Source organism: Pogona vitticeps, chromosome 5 (genome assembly GCF_051106095.1).
Source record: "Pogona vitticeps strain Pit_001003342236 chromosome 5, PviZW2.1, whole genome shotgun sequence".
NCBI classification, from domain to species: Eukaryota; Metazoa; Chordata; class Lepidosauria; order Squamata; family Agamidae; genus Pogona; species Pogona vitticeps.
The window spans coordinates 20,802,681-20,818,728 of record NC_135787.1 but is presented as its reverse complement, the minus strand read 5'-3'; the positions used below and the strand labels follow the sequence as shown (position 1 = coordinate 20,818,728).

General features: G+C 39.9%; 1 protein-coding gene across 6 annotated transcripts in view; it reads right to left on the bottom strand.

Annotated features, from left to right (window-relative positions):
* MTTP (microsomal triglyceride transfer protein) overlaps positions 1 to 16,048 on the bottom strand; it is a 46,643-nt gene that overhangs the window by 2,346 nt on the left and 28,249 nt on the right. For all 6 annotated transcript variants that reach the window (XM_073001884.2, XM_078394618.1, XM_078394615.1 and 3 more), the window contains 10 exons: positions 11,444 to 11,604; positions 9,674 to 9,842; positions 8,712 to 8,819; positions 7,484 to 7,696; positions 6,323 to 6,534; positions 3,570 to 3,667; positions 3,363 to 3,484; positions 2,556 to 2,783; positions 1,175 to 1,299; positions 537 to 707 (listed from right to left, as the gene is read on the bottom strand). In XM_073001884.2, coding sequence (XP_072857985.2) covers positions 537 to 707; positions 1,175 to 1,299; positions 2,556 to 2,783; positions 3,363 to 3,484; positions 3,570 to 3,667; positions 6,323 to 6,534; positions 7,484 to 7,696; positions 8,712 to 8,819; positions 9,674 to 9,842; positions 11,444 to 11,604 — 1,607 coding nt within the window. The remainder of the gene's footprint in view (positions 1 to 536; positions 708 to 1,174; positions 1,300 to 2,555; positions 2,784 to 3,362; positions 3,485 to 3,569; positions 3,668 to 6,322; positions 6,535 to 7,483; positions 7,697 to 8,711; positions 8,820 to 9,673; positions 9,843 to 11,443; positions 11,605 to 16,048) is intronic.

Here is a 16,048-nt window from a genome sequence, read left to right as displayed (position 1 = left end):
AAAGGCACAATAAGTGCTACCAACTCTGAGAGAGTATCAGTCCCAATGCATCAGTACCCAGTGCATTTCAAAGGAAGCCTTCTTCAAGAATACACTCATGAAAAGACCACATTATCTTGGGAAAACCTTTTTCTCTCCCCAAAAAGTCATATTTGTGAAATAGGATGCGTCCTCTAAAATTCTGCGTACCAATAAAATAAGACACTTTATGGAGATCCTGGTTCTCTGGCAATAACCATCCATCAATTCTTTAGCTACTGATACTGACAGATAACTGGGCTTGACACAGCATCCAACACTTAACTTGAGCTTGTAACAATAATAGTGTCAAGGTCACTGCGGAGACAGACAATATTCTCCTCAAAGGGCTTAGCAAAACAGCTACAGGGGGCTATCAAAGGTTCCAGACCTCCATTCACTGGAGCAGGCATTCAATAATCCCCAGACAGCAAGCAAGAAATCTCTCAGATAACTACTTTAAAAGTTGTTCACCCTGTCAATAGGGATGGAGCAACCCTGCACCATCAAATTCCTACCTGAATGGGCTTTCACTTTTGTCCATCTGTATGCAGACTAAAAAGGGATACTGTGAAAACTGCACAGTTGAGACAAAATCCAGTGTTGCTTCAATTTCAGAACTAGTTTCCATGCCAGCTTTCACAAAAGAAGCATCCACAACAATGTTGCCAACTACTGCCACTGCACCTCTGCAAGAAGAAATTGTGGAATGAGCAGGTTGTTAAATACTGAGTGGAAATAAACCATCTGAATTTCCCCAGTTCCACAAATTACAGTGAAGCAAGCTGCAATATGCCATGATGTCATCAAGTCATGTCATTCTCCCCAGCTCTCTCCACATCATTAGCACCAAAATGCAAACCTTTAGTGGTCCTATCCTGGAAACCAGAGTCCATCAAGTCAAATCACTAGAGGCCTTCAGGAAAGCCTTCAGAACATATTTATTTTCTGTCTACTTTTCTTGAATTGTTTTTTTTTCCAGGTCTGCTGATAATTTGAGTCTTGAACGTATCTTCACCTGACTATTTCTGCCAAAAAAATTGTACATCTAACTATTTAAGATTTCAATTCCTAAATCAGATTTTAAAAATCCCCCATGTGTAACAATATTTTCCAAATCACTTCTTTTAATTATGCCTAAAGTTACGCAACTCACCGGGTTTTAACAATAGTTTTGGATTCTCTGTACCAAAGGCTAAACTCCATTCTTCCGGAGACATCAATGGCTATGCCTGCTTGGAATTCAGTGCTGCAGGTCAGCCCAGATTGCAGCTGGATTTCCTAACATTTGAAAGAAGCATTCAATTAAGTATTCTTTGTTCCAGTCAATGCATGGAATATCTCCTGTGGCTCTACATTTGCAAGTGGAAAGGCACATATAAAATGACTTTCATCCAATGCTATCAATACCAAGGCTTGCTTAAGCTTCCCTCCTACTTCTGGCAGGAAGCCAGGGGTCATCCTCCCTACATGACCCATGACTATTTGCCATTTGGTGAGCATTGCACACTCCAGCCACCACAGAAGAAGATGGCTTCACCTCTAGTCAAAAGCCAGTTCTACACACAGCAGTTCCTGGCTACATACCTCTTTGTACTACGATTTGCTAGAAAATAGTATGAAACCCTCATAGCAGAAAATCAGTAGATTTGTTGAAACATTTTTAACCTATTTTTTTCTTTTTTGTGAAAAAAGGTGGCTAAAACTCTGAAAGTGGCAAGTGGCTAAAACTCTGAAATAATGTTTATAACAATCAAAGGGTCAATGTCACAGAATCCCTAAACATTGTAAGTCAATTCTGAAACAAATTAACTAAAATTCTTATTTTAGTGCATGAAGTTTAAAAGTAGAGGCAGGCACAAAGGCAAAAATACATCAGTTATCATATATCAAGTGCAATCAGGAATACTGTACTGCATTACATGGAACTGTTACCACAAAATGAACCACCCCTGTCATCTTTTCATAGCCACTTCCCCTCATGTACGTGCAATCAAATGATGAACTAGTGGAAATAAACCACTGGAAGGGTTAGGGGAAGATATACAAAATTGTGTTGAATATTGCACCACATTAGAAAAATGGTTGATCTTCTATAATTAAGAAAAAATATATAGACGTGATTTCGCCTTCTGATGAGACTTAATTTTGCAGCACAGCAGCACAGTTCTTGCTACATTGTTCACCCTCATGATTCTTTCAAGAGAAAATTTTGCATCCCAGTTATATGCGTATGCAGTTGGAATCAACACCACCTTACATTTCCAATGGTTCTTACTTCCAGGTAAGCATTAGACACAGGTTGCAGCATTAGATTTTTGTTTTGTTTTGTTATACCATTCCCATAGCTGGTTAATGCATCAGTTGATGCATCAGTTGGCACAGACACACAAGAGCAGACCACCAATCAACCTTGCTATATGTATTTTGGATCCCCCTTGACGGTAGAACTTGTAAGAGTAGAACACACTAAGTATGATGCAGAGTACATTATGTACATTAGGAAGAAAGTTAAGTATCTATTATGAAACTCCTACCTGTGAGTAATCTGTCAGGAGAATGAGTCCTTTTACAACATTTATGGGGTCTCCAGTAGCTGAGAACATTTTAGACATTAAATCGCCATATCCATGGAAAAAAGTAACTGGCCTAAGCTGAACATCACACACAATTGCTGACATGCCAGCAAAGGACTCCAGATCTTCTTCTCCTTCATCTGCAGATGCTGCTATAATCGATTCCAGACCCTGAGCTTCAATCACAACCTAAAATGAGACAGCGACACAACGTTTGCATGACAAAGGCTGATGGCCAGTTGCATGCAAATATATGCTTTCAGTTCAGGATGGCAGGTTTGCTTAACTTCATTGTCTGTTTTTCCTCAAGGCCAATCAAATGGGGAGGGAGGCAGAGCTCTTCTTGGTAACAGCTGCCTAATCATCCCCGATAACTATCTTTGAACATCTCGAAGACTATCAGGCAGAAGATGGAAAAGACTGGTTCTTTGTTGCTTAAGAGCAGAGTGGGCAAAGCACAGAACGCATCAGGCCCAATCATTTGTATCTCCATTTAAAAGGCTCAGGTGATGTGAGAGGCTTAGACATCAGAGAGCCTTTGCTAGTCAGAATAAATAATACTGAACGATGCAGACTAAATAATACTGAACAAAAAAAAAAAGGTAGATACCATATAAGACAGATTTCTGTGTTTCTTATGGGCGATCATAACCCTACCAGTTGCTAGAAGACACTGTGGTAGAACAAACCAAACGTGTACATTTGGTACAAGCCATAAAACTAAGCTCTTTTTGTGGAGTTAATATTCCAGAGGTACGTCGCATTTACCTGGTTGGCATGAAATTGACCAAATTTGTTGAAAAGTAAGATATTCATGTTACTTCTTCTTAAGATGCCGGAGCCAGAGTAGAGTATGTCCAGGCTATACGTAGAGGAAAGATCTGGGCTACCTTGATTAAACAGAGGCACATGTGGGTAAAACTGGCCATCAAGAAATAACAATGAAATCTATGATCTAGTATGTTAGTCACTTACGTGTCAGATATCCAGAGAAAGCCGAAGAAGAACCCATCTTTGAGAAGCGGTCATAGTTATGAATCAACATGTCCTTCAGAGCTCTGCGGATCATTTTACTGAAACAAACAAGTCAGGAATTTTAAGTTACCACAATATTAGTGACCATTTTATCACTAATCATTTTGCAAACACAAACCTCTTGAGCATACATGATTTTCAAAAATGAAAAAATAATAAATGTGGCTTGATAGCTATAACTAAAACATAATGATTTGCCTTGTATTGCATTCTGAGTTCCTAGTATATACATGGAACTGCCAACTTGTTTAAAAAACATGGACTAGAATTTTGTTGGTGTATTTTTGTTGCATGAGTAAGTTAAATTGTGTAACTTTGTGGTGAATTGCCACTAGCTACCAAGGTGCTGGTTGTGCTACAAAGTGCACACCTGATTGCTCAAAAGGTATACACTTAGTAAAGCAACCAAGCCTCTTTAAGTAGCAGCAGTTCACTACAGTGAGTTATGCAGTTTAATATGTCAATGTAAGTCACTAATAGGATTCTGGTCAAACAGAAATTATCTGGATAAAAAGATAATAAAGGAAATATCATCCATACTATTGTATTCCTGATCACTATGTAGGGGTGTGAAAGCAGGACAGTAAAAAAAGCCGACAGGAAAAATATTAATTCATTTGAAATATGAAATAAGAAGAGATTTAGCGATACCCTGGCCTGCCAGAAAGATGAATAAGTAGGTCCAGGAGCAAATCAAGCCTGAACTATCTTTGGAGGCAAAAATGATGAAACTGTAGCTGTCATATTTCGGATACATCATGAAAAGGCAAGACACACTGGGGAAAAATAAAGCAAAAACCAAATAAGAAATGGATTGACTCCTTAAGGGAAGTCGTAGACTTGAGTTTATAAGAGCTGAGCAAGGCTATTAAGGACAGGACTTTTTTGGAGATATTTCATTTATAGGGTCTCTGAAAGTCAGAGAGGTGTTGACAGCACAAAGAAATCTAATTCTCAAGTGAACTCTACTGTGAGTTCAACTGGACCATAGATCCTGAAACTTTTAGGATTCATAATGAAAAGATTAGCATCTCAAGAAGGATTTGGTTTGTACTCTACCAACCTAAAATGTGAAGAACAATTTAAAAAATTGAAATATTAGATTGCCTTATAGAGAGCATTTAGCTCTTTGCACTAAGAATTAGAGAGCCACTCTGCACCTGTTCCATTTCTGTTCTCCTTAATCAATTTCACTGAATAAGAAAAAAGACTGAAGGAGGGGTAGGGAGGAGGACAGAAAGGATTATGAGTCAATTTCTTCTGGCACTCTCTTAAAACCATTTCTTTTCTGCTCCTTTAAATCACTGGTTCTTAACCTTTGTTACTCAGATGTTTTTGGACTGCAACTCCCAGAAGCCTTCACCATCAGCTCTGCTGGCTGGGGTTTCTGGGAGCTGCAGTTCAAAAACACCTGAGTAACAAAGGTTAAGAACCACTGCTTTAAATCTTTGTTTTACTTTCCCAGTTTTTTCCTAGTAAAGATTCCCCTTGACAATTTTTGTTCTGTCGTGTTCGACTCTAGGGGGTGGTGCTCATCCCCGTTTCCAAGCCACAGAGCCAGTGTTTGTCCGAAGACTATCTTCCGTGGTCACGTAGCCAGTGTGACTTAGACATGGAACGCTGTTACCTTCCCCCCGAGGTGGTCCGTGTTTATCTACTCGCATTTGAATGCTTTTGAACCGCTAGGTTGGCGGGAGCTGGGACAAGCGACAGGCGCTCACTCTGTCACATGGATTCGATCTTACAGCTGAAGACCTACAGACCTTACAGCACAGAGGCTTTTGCGGTTTAACCCACAGCGCCACCACGTCTCTTTCCTAGTAGTGCTTCTTAAATTATTTTAAGATGGCTCACACATCAAGGAGTGCAGTGCTAAACTTACAACTGCAGAGCTAGAAAGGATCCTATGGGTCATCAAATCTAGCCCATCAAGGAGGGACAGCAAGGAATCGAATGTCCAAACTTGACAACATAACTCTCAGATTTGGATTTTATGGGAGTCTGTTTACAATATGCCTCTTGAACTGCCCTCAGTGAAGGTGCAGGATACAGTAGAAGTGTTCTTTCCTTTCTTTTCCTGTCAGTTTTTCCCCCCTGCAACTTTGCTCACAGTACATTCTTGGGATATGATGAGCATGTGCAAAATGTCTTGTTCTTGTCAATTTTCTATGGCCCATACCAGTGATTACTGCACAGGCAATGTGCAATTCTGTACAAGAACTGTAACAATCCTGCTCAGCTTGATGTTCCTGTTGCCCTTTCCAGATGAATCCTGCATGGTGAAGATGCCATTCCGCACACAGATTTTAGCAATCTTGTGCACCTTGGCAGTTCTTTCAGAAAAATTATTATAAGACATCTGCGAGATTTTGAAAGCTTTCCATGGGGGAGGTGATATCGCACCGTCTTGCCAGTTTCTCTCTTACAGCGAGACCTACAAGATTCATATCCTATACCACTCTTGACTCATAGTAGCGTTTTCCTAGAGCAAGGAAGTACACAGTACTTTTCTCTTCAGATGCTGAAGAGGTTGCCGAAGCTACAAACTGCTCTACCTATCATGGGAGTGCTCATGCTGTTGGTGGGGCCACTGCCCCCTAGAGATTATTTTGCTACCATACTGTTCTCCCATATGCTATACTGTATGCACAAACACATGGAGACACATAAATAACAAATGAAATTTGATATACCTGGCAGGCATTTCAAAACGCAGAATGTCCTGGACTAGAGAAAGCATGTACTTATTCATTTCCAATGGCAGTTCTCCAATGGAAAGCAGGAGGTTTTTAACTTCCATAAAAGAAGGATTGTTGCTGAGGATAATGGCAGCTGCTGTGGTACGGACAGTCTTCTCATGAACCTTACGATTCTGGTGATAAATTCTGTTCATTGACTTCTTCACCTAATTGAGATACAGCCCAGTCAGTTACATTAAATGCACCAGCGAGGGAAACCCACTTGTCTCAAACTGGAAGGAGAAAATAATCAGAATAGCCTCTGATTAACAAGCAGCTGGTTTCGTAGGCTAAACAGATGGGAAGTCATGGGGATGTTGTATCTAGCCTCAACATTGCAGACGTGACTGCCAAATGGTTCACATAATTGCCCACAATTCTTCCCAACACCTCTTCCCAAAATTGCTTTCCCCTCTGTCTAGGGCTATAAACCCCAGATAGATGATCCATCACCCAACATCCTGTAATAAGGGTACAGACAGAAAAGAAACATATTACTACAGCCATCTGCAGCCTTCATCACTTAATTGGAACTGCTTTTGTGCAAAGCAAGGGATGAAGTTCCATTGCACAATTCTCAATCTGGTGCCCTCCAGATGTGCTGGGCTGTTCTTGCCATCATTTCCAGCACCCAGGTCCAATTGTCATGCTGCCTGGAGTTGATAGAGCTTGTAGCTTAATGAGCTATGGATGACAGATACTGTATTCCAACACTCAAGACAGTCATAAAAGCTATTAGTGTGTCCATGACTCCATAATGGCCATAATCCAATAGTGAGTCGCAATTGGAGTAGGCCTAGTGCATCAATGGAACTTAAGGGGGAGTTGATTCACTAAATCCCTACTGATTCAATAGGCCTACTCTGGTTGTACCTCCCTACATGACTTCAGCCTTCTTGGGAACTACTATGGACTACTTTTGAAGTTGCTTCTTAAGACTCTTCTGGATACAGAAATAAAATGGCAAAAGAAAGTGTAATGAAATGTTTTGCTTAAAAAAACACCTATTAAAATGAGAGGCCATTATTGGGCTACACTTAATAGCAGAAAAATCTTCGAACACTATGGATTGTTATCTTCTTATGGTTTTTGTGTTTGTTTGTTTTGGTTTTTTACCTCACTGTTTATGAAAGAGTAGTCATATCTCTGCAGGGCAGTAGCAGCAACATTGCTGATGGGTCCTTCTCCTGACTCTGCATATTTCAGGAGCACCGGGATAGCTTCTGGCAAAAGGGCATTCTTTAATGCCAAAAGATAGACCTTCACATCATCAGCTTTATTTGTCTTTTCCAAGTTGCCCAGTATTAATTTTTTGGCTTCCATAACAGCCTGGAAAGAAAATGTCAGAAATCCATCTGTTTTCAGTTTTTGAAGAGACAATTGGGAAAGCTGCCAGAGCAGAGATTTTGAAGAAATCAAGAAAAGTGGAGAGAGAGAGAGAGAGAATGAGTTTCATGTAGGATCAGAGAAATAAAATTAGGTTATCAACCATGCTATTAAGAACAGAAAACGGACAGAGTGCTGTACAGGAGAGGGACAAATGATGAACAGGAAGTAGGGATATACAATGCTGGTGAAGCAGAAATAGTAAAGTATGAATAGTTTGGGAATGGGAATGGTTCTGCTAAAGAAATGGAGCTTGAGGGGGAACTGGGGAATAGGCGGAAGAACAGATATTTAGAAGAGGGTTCCACATACAGTATACAGAATAGTAAAGAAGAAGGCATCAAGGCAGTAGTGGGTAGAGAGAAAAAGGAAGTGGGCTTTGCATGCTTCAGGGTAAAGACATGCCAGTATTTCTAATCAAAAGATATTGTGAAGCTATTCTGTATATTCTTCCTTAGCATGGTAATTATTTTGTTTTATTTCATTTTATTTTTCTGTGGAAAGACAAGGAAGAGAAGATGTTGTGAGAAAATATAAAAGGTTTTTGCCATTGGGGCATGAAAACACATTTGACAGCATCAACACAAGAACTTTAAACTGTTGAGGTACTTTACTTCATCATTGACATAAAACCACCTCTAACCTCTGTGCATAGAAGCCCCTCAATTTTTAGAGTAAGGATTTTAGGAAAAAGTAGTGTCTTATACACGGAAAAATACAGTAATTTGTTAAATTAATAATATTAACTTGTTACTTCATTTATAACAAATTATTTTCAAGTTCTACTGGACGTACAGATAGACAGACAAACACACACAGAGAGAGAATTTGATGAATGAGGTACGGTGGTTGTCTGGCAAAGGGTTTTTCTATGAGCACACTTCTAGACAAGAACCACCTTATTTTTTGTGTTTTAAATATCCACAACTTTGAAAAAAAGATAAGAGAAAATACATACAGGCAGTTTGCAGCCACCAATGTCACACAGCTTTCTTACGAGTGCTCCAGCAATGATAACAACCATTTCTCGAATTTCACTGCTCCCAATCTGGCTGTTATATATTTTCTATTATATAAAGAAAAATACTTTGTTACTGTCTGTGATGGAACCCTAACAGAAATGTGCTTGATCCCTCTGGATCTGTCTGCTGTGGATTTCCACCTACCCACAGGACAAGATTCTCAGGAATGGGAAAGAAATGTGTAGAACTTGAATTTTCACAGAGAATTGCTCATTTTGCATGTTCAAAGATTGCCAACAGAAAGTAAGGTGTCATGAACATGTATAATTGTGATCCCTATTGTAGGAAGTAAATCTGCAATTAAAACATGTGAACTAAAAGGTGCACAACTAAAAAAGATGTACATTTGAAATATGTGCTGTCAAAATCGGGTTCAGTGCATTTCAATGGGGGGGGGGAATTCGCCAAAAATTAACGAAGAGTCAGAACAAAGCCAAATTAAGTTTGCACACATTTTAGAAGGTGCACTAACGATCCCAAACATTTAAAACTGTTTTTGAACCTTTTAAGACACTTTAAAAATAGCGAAAATGGAACATCGCTAAGCGAAACAGGGGACCTAAAACTGTCATCGCTAAGCGAGGCAAGGTCCTGAACATCGCTATGCGAATTTTCCCCATAGGAAACATCATTAAACGGAGTGCAAAATCGCTCCAAAAACCTCATTGCTAAGCGAATACATCGTTAAACTAGGCAATCGCTAAGCGAGGCACCACTGTATGTGCAAAGATGCTTACTTCCAGCAGTAAGTACACAAGACTTCAGTCTTTCTGTCCTATTCACTAGTTCATCACCAGTTCAAGTGAAAGATTGGGCAATCCCTTTGTACAGCACCATTTTTGCTCTTGGATCAGTGAAGCAATCAGCATTATGTTTGCTTTGCAGTCAAGACACTTACAATTAAAGATTTGAGTAGTAACTCATTAGGATGAGACGTGAACCCACAGGCATAGAGGAACCGTTCCTGAAGGACAGACCCACTCTTGTTCTTGAAATCCAGAAAATTCACCATAGCTTCTAGAGAGGCTGAGGTCTGTGCAGACGCTACAGCGTCAACTAGCTGGGGACTGTATGACAAGGCAAGGGAGAGAATTAAATATATATGTATGTATGTATATATTGAAGTAAAATAGCTTGAGGGAGTATGGGAAAAAGTTGTTTTTCCCTCCCCTTTTTTCTTTTTCATGGAGTACAAAATGCTCCATGCCAGAACAATTTGAGTACCTTTTAAACATTTTTCAGAACACTGTTTCGACAATACAGGGTTTTTTAGCAGTATGATTTAGTAGATCCATCATCTAAAACAGGGGTAGAAATACTGGGTCATGGCCTCACACAGCCCCCTGCACCCCTGGAGTACCTCATGTTCCCCGAAACTTTTTTAAAAAACAATAAGTCAGGGGGCATGAGGAGATAATTTTGCCATAATCTGATAGCCTCCATCACCCCAGGAGCCATATATCATTATTTCAAAAAAATACATTTTGGGGCAGTAGAAGGAGTTGGGGCTTTTCAGTCATAAAATCCAGTTTTTTTCAGTTAAACATATGTTCTCAGTTATCAAAAACCCATGGTAGCAAACTTTGCCATATATAACCAACAGATTTTAAGGAGTAATATGTGTGTATGTGTGGGTTGGTGTGGGTATGTACCCATACAGACATATAAAGCAAAGTATGCCACTTATATATAGCATTTAAAGCACTCTCTGGGTGGTTTACAATGGAATTATGAAGGCTACACATTGCCCCCACCCCAGGAAGCTGGGTACTCAGATTACCAACCTCAGAAGGATGGAAGGCTAAGTGAACCTTGAGCCAGCTACCTGAGATTGAACCCAGGTTGTGAGCAGAGTTTTGTCTGCAGTACAACAGTTTAACCACTGTGCCACAAAGCTCCTGTACAAACATATATGAAAATTAGCTTCTTTGGTTACACACTTCCTATCTATCTATCTATCTATCTATCTATCTATCTATCTGTCCGTCCGTCCGTCCGTCCGTCCGTCCGTCCGTCAGCTGCCTTTCTTTTGGTAAGGGGACCCAAGGAGGCTCACAGTATTAGAAGAACAGAATTAAATGAGCACCACCTCTTGTACAACCCTTTGACTCATGGCAAATATGGAAAACAGCACTCATCCCCACCGAGGTCTCCCACCCTGAGCTACCAGAACACAAAAAAGGGCTATAAGGGAGAATCAGGTATATACCTGTGGTTAAACCGTTGTACTGCAGCCAAAACTGTGCTCACGATCTGGAGTTCAATCCCAGGTAGCCGTCTCAAGGTTGACTCAGCCTTCTATCCTCCCGAGGTTGGTAAAATGAGTACCCAGCTTGCTGGGGGGGGGGGCAATGTGTAGCCTGTATAATTAACTTGTAAACCGCCCAGAGAGTGCTTGAAGCACTAGGGGGCAGTATATGAGCAGCACGCTTTTTGCTTTTTAAATTGCCCCAGACTGGTTTGGTCTAAATTTTTCCTTATAGATTGCATCTCGCTAAACCTACATAATTTTTACTATATTGGAAGCCGCCTAGAGTGGTCTTTTAGACTAGATGGGCGGGGTATAAATCAAATAAATAAATAAATAAATAAAATAATCCTCCTTCAGTATATGCCCAAAATTATGAATATTCTAGAACCTACAAGAATGGGTGGCAGGTTAACTCACAGTATTTCTCTGTTGCTTTCGCTTCTCAGTATCTGAAAGATTTCTTCTTTGGTAGCTTTCCTCAGATTTTTAATGAAGGACAAAAATCCTTTTGCAGCATCAGCTTTTGAAAGGTTTTCAGGTTGCAGCCGTTTTCGGATGTCCTGCCACTGCTGGAAGAGCTGCCAAAAACGGGAGAGCAATCGGTGGTTGACAAATATATCAATATGATAGAACTGTGAAGTATTTATATGGGAAGGCAGTTTTGAACATAAGCTCATCAGACACAAGACTTTATCTTTACTTTGTGTTACTATGGATTCTCCTACCAGGGAAATTTTATCTGGTTCCATTTGTACTGTATTGCCTTTCCTTGAGAAACCAAGTCTTATTTATTTCCTCAGGTCTCTGGTTTCTAGTTGGTTGTCTCTGATCATCATCATCATAATGTGCCATCAAGTCAATTCTGACTTATGGTACCCTTTTCAGAATTTTCCAGGTAGAGAATACTCAACAGTGATTTCCCATTCTCTTCTTCTGGAGGCACCCTGGGACTTTGTAGTTTCCTCAACGCTTCACAAGTTAGAATCAAGCTCCCAATCTCTGGCTGTGCAACGAAATACTACTTTATTCAGCAAACAACACTTGATATGTAATTTATCATTATTTAATGACACATCTTGATGACACACATGTTCCTTCAGCCCTCAAAAATGTGGAAAATATATGATGGGGCCCTCACACTGAAAAGTTTGGAGACCCCTGATGTAGAGGAACAGTAAAGCACTGCCGAGATCTGCTGAAACGACGGACAGCCTGTCTTTCACATGACCATGGCAGAGGCAGTAGATTCTTGAGGTCTCTGCCCACATTCCCTTCCCATCTAGTTCTCTGATACAGGCTCAGTCACAGTGCATGCTGGTCATCATAACATCAGGCATTCAGCTACTGATTTGCATCTCTTGTACTCTACACTTAAGTTACTTACATTATCAGAAAACCAAATGGTATTTTGATACTAGGTTTCAGAGAAAATATTTTGATTCTGATTTCTTATACCAGAATGCATGTATAGCCAATGGTTTCAATTAGCAGTGCTATGAATTTGTAAGTGAACTTGTTTGGCAATTGAAAAGTGAACCAGTAAGCATGAAAATTATCTACTACTAACTGCTTTAAGAGGGTGCCAGGCAAACCTACAGAAAGTATTTATGGGATCATTTAACATAAATTGTTACCTTCCACATTTATAATGTATCTGCCACAAAATAAAAAAAAATAATGTGTTTATCTTTATATGATGATTTAACCACTGCTTGAATAAACATAGAATCATAAAAAAGTGAAGTTGAAAGGGGCCTACAAGGCCATCAAGTCCAACCCCCTGCTCAATGCAGGAATACAATCAAAAAATAACTGCCAAGTGATCATCTACATTTTTCTTGAATGCCTCCAGTGTTGGAGCAGTCACAAGTTCCTGGTTCCATTGTTGTATTGCTGTAACAGTTAGGAAGTTTTTCCTGATATGCAACCGAAATCTGACTTTGTTTAACTGGAGCCCATTGAATTCTTATAAGCTGTACAGAACTGTTTTTTAAGAAACTCTGCATAAATACTGGATAGAGCCATCACTACCCACAATGAAGACCGCCATTGCTTTTTCTCCCGTCAATATCTTTATCCAAGTTTGTTTTGCAAGTACTTCAAATAGCAACAAAAGGATCTTGCAGTAGCATGAATAGAGCAACCATAAAAGTCTGCAGATACTGTATTTTTCTGTGTATAAGATGATACTTTTGTCTAAAATCTTTAGACTAAAAATTGAGGGTTGTCTTATACATAACCTGAGGAGAGAACAAAAAAAAGGGGAGAGGAAGGGATCAAAGCAATCCTGCCACGCTTTAATCATTGCTTTCCCCTTCCACTTGCTAAGCCCCACGGAACTTAGCAAAAAGAGGGGGGAAACAACAAAGGGCTGCAGGATTACTTTGACCGCTGCTTTCCCTTCCACTTCCTAAGCCCCATGAGGCTTAGCAAAAAGAGGAGGAAAACAGCGGTCAAAGTGACCCAGAAGCCCACTGATTGCTGCTTTCCCCCTCCTTTTGCTACGCCCCATGGGGCTTTGGAAGTGGTGGGGAAAGCAGTGGTCAAAGTGATCCTGCAGCCCTTTGATCCCGGGGAAAGCAGCGATCAAATTTTCTAATTTGGGGTTAGAAAAGGGGGGCATCTTATACATTGGGGTATCTTAAAAATGGAAAAATGCGGTAGCTTTATCTGTTGAGCAGAACCTCTGAGATCACTGAAAGTCTTGAAGAACTTTAGAGACCAATTTATTGTACCTTACGATTTCTGGACTACAATCTACTACAGCAGATGCATGAAGTGTTGTCCGATTGCTGTTAGAGGCAAGAAAACATCCCTCAGAAAATGAAAATCTTGATGAGGAAGAAAGAGAGAGAAAAAGAACAGAAAACTTGGATAAGAAGGAAGATGCAAGTAGAAATGGGGAATGCAGAAAGATAATTTAAGGAACAAATCATTAGATCATTAAGAACCAAAATTTTAAGAGAGCTATCAGAAGCGAGAAGCTTATCAAAGGACTAGATGGGCCATTAGACGACAGGAAAATCAAAGGTGCACTGAAGGAGCACGAGGATAGTAGAAAATATGGACAATGTCAAGCAGGTACCCACACCAAAACTGAATTGCTCAGGAAAGCAGCCCAAAGAACTGAGCAAACCAGTGGTGATACCATCTAAACCTTAAATGGAAATAGTGAAATTGGTAGGTCTTGCAATTACCAAATCCAGCTTAGTCTTAATTTAAAGGATAGGGCAAGGTCACCTCCTTCCCCTACTTCCAGCAGGGGTTGATAAGCTCTTCCTCGCTATCTCACTTAACCTTTTTCAAATGCAATATTTAATGGACTATTCTATATTTTATGGACAATTCTGCGCCACTCCAGTGCAATCAAGAACATTTTAAAGGAATATCTTCTTAAGCATGAAATTGGTACGAAATGAAGCTTTTGTAAGCAGTTATAGTCAATTTTACTCTTCTAGAAATTAAAAATTAACAATATTTTGCAGGCAAATTCTATTTAGAACATTACTTTTGCCAACTTCTCAACTGTTACATGTATATATAGACGTACATAGGATGACACTGCCATTGCCCAATAACATTTTTAATCCTAAAGTCCAATCCTCTGCTTAGAAATATATTCCACTGTCCTCGGAGGGTCTTACTTTTATAGAGGACTGCACCTTGAGGGTCATTGACCACATTCATTTTCAAATTCTGTTCTGCCACTCAAGAGAAAAGCTAAACATTGAATTGTGTCCTTTCAGACAAACTCCCATAGAGAAACTAGGTACTTCGGCCCAAGCTATCACATGCCTCCGCTTCTGTTATCTAGGGATATCTATAGCATTCATTGGAGAAAGCACAGCTGTTCTTCCCAGTAATGTTTATTGCAGCTCTCCTAACTGGGAAACCACACCAGACCCAGCTCAGCCTTGGCTAAAATATCCTTATCTGTGTATGCAGTTGGTGCTGTTAAGACCACAGATGACACAACCCACAAATAGCAGTACTAAGCTACAGAGTTCATTCTACCAGCATTATAATTAAAACAAAATTAGGTAATGATGTGTGAGCTGGAGGCTGTTTCCTGTGGATCAATGGCCAGCAGGAGTGTATTAATGGCCAGGACACAGGTGAAAGCTATTAAGCTCAGCTGGCCAGTACGGCACAGTGCCATGTCTTAGGGGAAACTCAGAACAATCCCTGACATGATGTGTAAGACAGGTGGCTTTGTAAATGAATGGCAGAGTTTACAATGGCAGAGTTTTTATAAAATAACATTGGGAAATTTAGCAGCTGACTTACGAACGGCTCGACATACGAACGTTTCGACTTACGAACTGCTCTCATAGGAATATATGGACTCGACTTACGAACTTAGATTCGAGTTACGAACTCTTTTTTTCCCTTTTTTTAAAAGCTAAGTCATCTTAGGTTAAAAGGGAAAAAAAGAAAAAATATCCCCCTCTAGTGGCAGAAGGCGAATAGCAGCTTCCCATTAGTTTCTATGGATGAAAAGAGCAGATACGGATTAAATGGTTTTCAATGCATTCCTATGGGAAATGCAAATTCGACTTAAGAACTTTTCGACCTGAGAACTGCCTTCCAATACGGATTAAGTTCGTAAGTCGAGACCCCACTGTAAAAGCAAAGACATCCCCAGTTCAAGTGCTGCCTTATTGTTAGAAGACTGTGATAACTCGGCCTCAACCCTTTCTCCACATCTCTAGTAATAATAATAACTGTGTGCCATTAAGTCAACTTCTGGCTACCCTTTCCAAGGTTTCTAGGTAGTGAGTACTCACAAGTGATTAAAAAGCCATACTCTTCTGCTGGTATTATGTATTGCCTAGCAAGACTACACAATGTTTTATTTAATTTGAGCTAGAAATGTAATTATAGTAATGTATACATTGCTATAATAATAATGTAATTATAGGGATTCCTAGTGTGGTGTAGTGCAGTGGCCCCCAACCTTGGGCCTCCAGATGTTCTTGGACTACAAGTCCCAGAAGCCTTCACCACCACCTCTGCTGGCCA